Source organism: Rhipicephalus sanguineus, chromosome 10 (assembly GCF_013339695.2).
Source record: "Rhipicephalus sanguineus isolate Rsan-2018 chromosome 10, BIME_Rsan_1.4, whole genome shotgun sequence".
Taxonomy (NCBI): domain Eukaryota; kingdom Metazoa; phylum Arthropoda; class Arachnida; order Ixodida; family Ixodidae; genus Rhipicephalus; species Rhipicephalus sanguineus.
In genome coordinates this window covers 47,057,376-47,063,531 of record NC_051185.1, presented here as the reverse complement: position 1 = coordinate 47,063,531, position 6,156 = coordinate 47,057,376, and the positions used below count along the sequence as shown (strand labels likewise).

General features: G+C 45.2%; 1 protein-coding gene across 5 annotated transcripts in view; it reads left to right on the top strand.

The window, feature by feature from the left end:
* Positions 1-4,243, top strand: part of LOC119371816 (calcium and integrin-binding protein 1) — a 32,594-nt gene extending 28,351 nt beyond the window's left edge. For all 5 annotated transcript variants that reach the window (XM_049420002.1, XM_037642280.2, XM_037642279.2 and 2 more), the window contains one exon: positions 4,001-4,243. In XM_049420002.1, the coding sequence (XP_049275959.1) occupies positions 4,001-4,022 (22 nt within the window). In that variant the 3' untranslated portion in view covers positions 4,023-4,243. The remainder of the gene's footprint in view (positions 1-4,000) is intronic.
* Positions 4,244-6,156: the final 1,913 nt, after the last annotated feature.

Sequence of the window (6,156 nt, the reverse complement as noted above, 5' to 3'; positions counted from 1 at the left end):
CCCGATTGCTGACCCGAAGGTCGCGGGATCGATTCCCGGGTCTTTCGGATTGAACCCGAGTCTTTCCGGGCAGCAGACGAGCACCGAAACCACTGGGCAACGGCAGCGGTACTAAATGATGGGGGAATGTCTGCTAAAGTTGGCTATTGTCGACGGATATGATTGATAACGGCTGTTGCCGACTAGTTCTGGCTAATAAGCATAGGCGTGCGCAGGGTTCCTCATCAGGGGGGGCAAAAGTTCATCGCAGCGCCCCTCCCCCCCCCCTACTAAGTCAATGTATGGGGCAGATTTTGCGCCCCCCCCCCCCCCCTCTGTGCGCACGCCTATGCTAATAAGGGCTATCGTTGGCTTAATAATCGGGAATATTGTTACGGGGAGACGACAGAAGAAGGCTGTATTTACAGTGCTGACACAATCACAGTGATCAGGGTAGCAACCAAGATGGCGAAAACAGTAACGAGCCAGTCCTCCTCTTCATCCTCTAGGTTAGCGACACATAACAATATTGAGTAGAGTTGCCATGTGTTGATGAAAATTATGGAATGACAGCCGTCGCCAAGAAGTGGCGACAAAAATTTCTTCGCTTATATTTTTTTTATTTCAGCAAAATATATGGAATGACAAATAATTTTCGCACTATGCGACAATACCTCAGTCGGGAATTTCTGTAGACTTCATTTTCCGGACCGATACCTAGGGTGAAATCGCGGAACGATGCCATTTCCGATTCTATGCCATATTCTATGCTATTCTTATCATCCACCACTCGCGGCTGGCTGATCGCGTTGATAACGCGGACGGACCGTCGTTCTGACCAATGACCAAGCGCGAAATGCACGAAAAGCATTGGAATAAAAAATAGAATCGTTCCGCGATAGCACCCCTAGAGTGCCTCGATGCGCGCGCCCCCGCTTGGAGCGCGCGGGCATCAAGGCACCCTACCGATACCGGTTCGCGCGCGCCGGTGCCGCTTTGAGAGCACTGGATAATGATAATCTCGAAATGGTATTTGCTTTATTGCTTGCCTTTTGTTTCTTTCCATTAATAATTGTAGTAACAGGCAAACGTATTTAACGATATGCGTGGTCATCTCCCTTTAACCAACGTTGCATTGTCAACGCTGACAATAATATTTTGGAGAAATCTTACAGAAATTTTGAGACACTTCGACGGCTCTGTAGGTAGGCATATCGGTAAAGTGTTACACGCAGGGTGCTTGGAGCTTTATGCAATAGAACTGCGATTACATTTCATGAAATAAACTTTTTCTAAACTCAACTTATTCGTATATGTGTGTGTGAAACATCAATTGCACTTGTTGCTTCCACGTCTTTCCAAATGCCCACGTGTCATTTTATGTCTGTGTAACTGAATTCTGTTTTGTGATTCTCGTAAACGTATGTCTAGTGAGAAAATGTCGTGTTTAACTGTATAGATATCAATCGTCTGTGATGAAACAAATTTTTCTGAAGACTTAAGTGCGGAGCACTTTAGGGGCCCGGGCTCTTGTATGCTGTCTCATGTCGCTTCGCGTCACGCAGGTAGAACCAATCATAGCATAGCCATGTGTAGCACAACACTGTATAGTATAGTATATCAAAGGGGCAGGAAGTGGAAGTGAGGTTGACGAGTGGCGATGTGAGGGCAAGGAGAAGGAAACGGGGAGGGTTAAGCGTAGCATAGCCACGTATGGCGTCACGCAGGCCAAACGGTGTATATATCATAGTCATGTATAGCATGTCCATGTATAGTATAGTATAGCAAGGGGCGAAAGAGGGAATTGAAGGTATAAGAGTGATGTGAGAGTGAGGACAAGGTAAATGAGGAGGGGAGAGGGTAAAACATAGTAGAAACATGTGTAGTATAGCATGCCCATGTATGGTATAGTATAGATCCCATACGTATTTGTCTGCGCCATTTTCTAATAATTGATGCTCCCCCGATCGTGGGCTTGTCGACGATCAGACGTTTGTGATATGGTAATCTGATCTTTTATCGAGGTGACTTGTCATTTCACGCTGCCACATTTCATTGTTGCCTGGACACGAACACATGACTGTTGTTGTTGCCTGCAGCAACAGAAGTGTTGCGTTGCTAAGCATATGGGTGAAAGACCCATTGCCAGCATGGAGGAAGGAAACAGTTAGGAGGGAGCTTAGGAGAAAGAAAGAAAGAAAGAAAGAAAGAAAGAAAGAAAGAAAGAAAGAAAGAAAGAAAGAAAGAAAGAAAGAAAGAAAGAAAGAAAGAAAGAAAGAAAGAAAGAAAGAAAGAAAGAAAGAAAGAAAGAAATATTATGTCAAGGGTGCAGATTCAAAGCTTCGCTTACCCCCAATATCCCGATAGGGCAATTAATACTCCTTAATTTTTTTTACTCTACTGTTTGTTAATTTTAAGAGCATATTAAATGGGAGGAAACGCACACACTTCATGCGGTTGACATAGATATTATTTGGCAAACCAGAAAACACTCGCCGAGCTGCTCTCAAATTTCGCTTTAGGGAGTGTCGTAATCGGCCGTAATCTTTCGGGGCGGCTTCCCGCTCTCCCAGATAGTATATGATACTCAAACACGTCAAGCGTTTGCTAAACACGGAAAAATCATGACCGTCACCTACAATGAGGCATAGGGACAGCTGCACACGCTTTCCCATGGGGCATACATACACAGTACTCTAAATAACTCATATTTCGTTCTTAATACATGAAACAAATGAACTTTGCGGCTGGCTTTATTATACGATGACGTACGTCATTAATATTAGGCCACTGCTAACGCTTTCTTCGGGAATGTGTTAACACACACGCACGTACACGATGTTCACTGAGAACACGAAAGGCATCTCTTATAACGTATTAAAGTAATTCTATCCCCATTGTTCGTAACGCTCCTTGGTACGCTTAACAGCTGAGATGCCGTGGCGCATAGCGCCTAGACGTTGCCTTGCAGAGACGCTATGCTTGTTGGATAACTTCTAATCCCCAGCAGATCAAGCGTGATTTGTCCTCCATTGCACTCAGAGCACATGACACTTGACGAGCGTGATCACAAATGTCTATACCGCACGAAATCTTAGCGTTGTTAAAATACTTCTTACCTAAATTTAAGTGGATGTCGCAGAAGATGAGTCGATCGACAGTGGTATCAGTGGAGCCTGCTAACAGACAGGTGATTCCAGTCACATACCATGACCGGTATCACCTGTCTGCACCTGTCGTCACTCTTCACTCTTGATAACGCTGGCACACTCCGCAATGTATTAAACCTGTCAATTTGATTTCAATTGATGCGCACGTTACACAATGACTTCTCTTTTGTATTCTCTTGGTGTTTTTTGTATGCTTTTCTGTTAAAATATGCCTTGTCTTTTTTAATATTCCTGATTTCCCGTGTCTCTTTACTGTATTGCAAGTGCTTTAGTTGGAGTTATGTTATCTTCATTTCTCTATTTTTTTCGCCCCTCCCCTCTACAATGCTGTAAAGCCCTGACGACAAAATGCATGAATAAAAAAAATTGGCCGCGTTTCTGCGTGCTTCGCTGCAAATGCCGTCAAAAGACGATAGTCTTCTGCCGGCCGTACTACAGCCCTCCTCCTCTATGTTTAATCGCCGCATCTGGCTCATAGCGTCGCATTTTCAGCGCAGCCTAAAAAAAAAAACGCTAGCATTTTCAGCGCAGCCTAAGAAACACTAGGGTCTTTAGAATTACGTATCTGTGTATTTTCTAGTAAAGGAACACACCAGCTAGTACTTACGTGTTCATGTTGCGCCTCAGATATGCGTAATATTTGCTTTTTGATCGACAATGTTAACAAGTATGAACGCCGCTACCAGTTCAAGATGGCTGGGCGTTCAGCAACTGCCTAAACTTTGGCCGGGTGGCTGAATCGTGTAACAGACAGACAGACCAAAATTTCTGCGTTTAAGTTCTCCAAGAAAGACAATTATCTTTAATAAACAATTTGTTTTACTATCTTGCTTTTTCCCGTTCACTTGCAGCTCTTTCAGCCTACGGCTGTGAACCGGCACTCCCACACCTGTGGCCGTCACGCAAGCCCCGCGCGGAGGTGTCGTGGTCACACGTGACTCCCGCGGCGGCGTCACGACCGAGCGGAGTACACGCAGCATGGGGGACCCGCGATGTCACCGCCGTCGAGAGCTGTCACAACGCACCCGCGACCTTCACGCCCCACGATCTCCTTTTGTTTTCGTCGATTAAACGGTATCGACTTTCGATGTGCATTGTGCTGTCTCCACCGCTGTCGCTCAACCCGCTCTCACGCAGGGTTTGCACCCTTGACAACATCGTGCAACGCGGTACGGGCTACAAGCCACGCTAGCTAACCACAAAACAGAACAAGGAAAGCCCGCCTCTGATCGCCTTTCGCGTGACACTGACCGAACGGGAGCTTCGGGGAAGGGTTAGTAGAGTGCTGCAGTGGGCGAGACCTCCTCCTATCTCTATACAACACCCAGTGTGCCGCTCGCTACTGACGACGGGGCTCGAGTTCTAGGCTCCACTGCACTGCACCGAATTGGTCGGGCGGAGTGGTATACAGACGTCACAGCGGGGCGGCGGCGCGATTTCGATACGACACGAACACTGTGTGAGCGCCAAAGGTCGGTCAACGTTCTGAAAGATCGAAGGTCACGTGATGTCCTTGGCTTATAACGAGGCTGGCAGGGGGGAGGGGGGGGGGTGCGATCCCGAAGCCATGAAAATTCATGAATACCAGTGTGGACATCCTTTTGAGAAATTACTTCTGCGAGTCTGCGTAATTTATATGCATAAAGTGAAGTCCTTTACATCTTCACCCGCTTTTGATAATCGCTTGCAGAGCGTTTGTCAGCTTAGAATCCATATTTGAATGGGTTCTCATTTTGACCTTGGCAGGTATATTGTTGAAGTGGACGTGGTATTTAAAGGCTGCAGAGACCATGAAGTTTTTGCGTTAGAGTGTGGTCTGGCCTTCAGGCTTTGAAGAGGTCTTCGCTGTTCCATCTTCTTTCGTGAACAGCAAAAACCACTTATGTTGTAAAACCTCTCTACCACACCGGCGGCAGACGCCTCTACCTTCATAATTCTGGTCTGGCGCCATTACCCCACGGTTCTTTTTTGTAGCGAACACCTGATGACAGACTGGCACATGTCATATTTTCATCACCGTTTCTCTTAATTAAAAATTCTTGTGACACAGTCATCAGAATTAACAATTCCATTCCTAATAGTGTGTCATTCGAAGTCAAATAGGATGTCTGCGTAGTCGTTGAGAAATTTCTATTTGATTCGAGACAATTTTATTAGTAAATTCTCGGTACATTACGTTAGTTTATTTTTCCTTTGAACTTAAAACTTCTTTACTAGTGCTTTTTTATTTGAGAATTGAGTGTTGATTCTTGGCCGCACTCTCACTGTGGTGATAAAACATATTCAGGAAAAAGCTAACAAACGAGCCAATTCGGTCGCTGGTTGATGACGGAACAGAAAAAAAAAGCAACACGTCTCGAAGCTCCCTTAGTAAGTTTGATGCGAACCCAAATGTTTACCCATTCCACCCATTCAGGGTCTTGGTACTGTGTTTGTCACAGGGGCACGGCCGATGCTGTGGGTGAGTGCATTCGAGAAACAAAACATATAACTTTTGGGCTTCTAAGTCTCAAAACCACGATATGATTATGAGAGACGCCGAAGTGGAGGGCTACGGAAATTTCGACCATCTGGGGTTCTTTAGCGTGCACCTACATCTTAGCACAGGGACCTCTAGCATTCTGCCTCCATAGAAACACGGCCGCCGCGGCCGGGATTCGATCCCGCAACATTCAGGTCTGCAATCGATGCTAGCGATACGTACACCATGCTAAGTCATATTTTGCTTATTATTTATATTATCATTTTTCTGAATTGATTGTATATCTTTTTCTTTTTAGTTCAACAGTACCTTCTCCTGTCCTCACTTCTAAATTACACTACGCTCTTCTACTGGTAGTTCTACCTTCTTAAATTCAGTTTTGTTAAATTATGGACTGTGGATTTAACCACACAATTCTTCGCCGATCCTTCATCGTAGAAACGTGCTACATTTTGAACAATAATCATCATAATCATGATCAACGTGTAATTAGTCATTCGAACATCAATCATCAGATACCTGCGT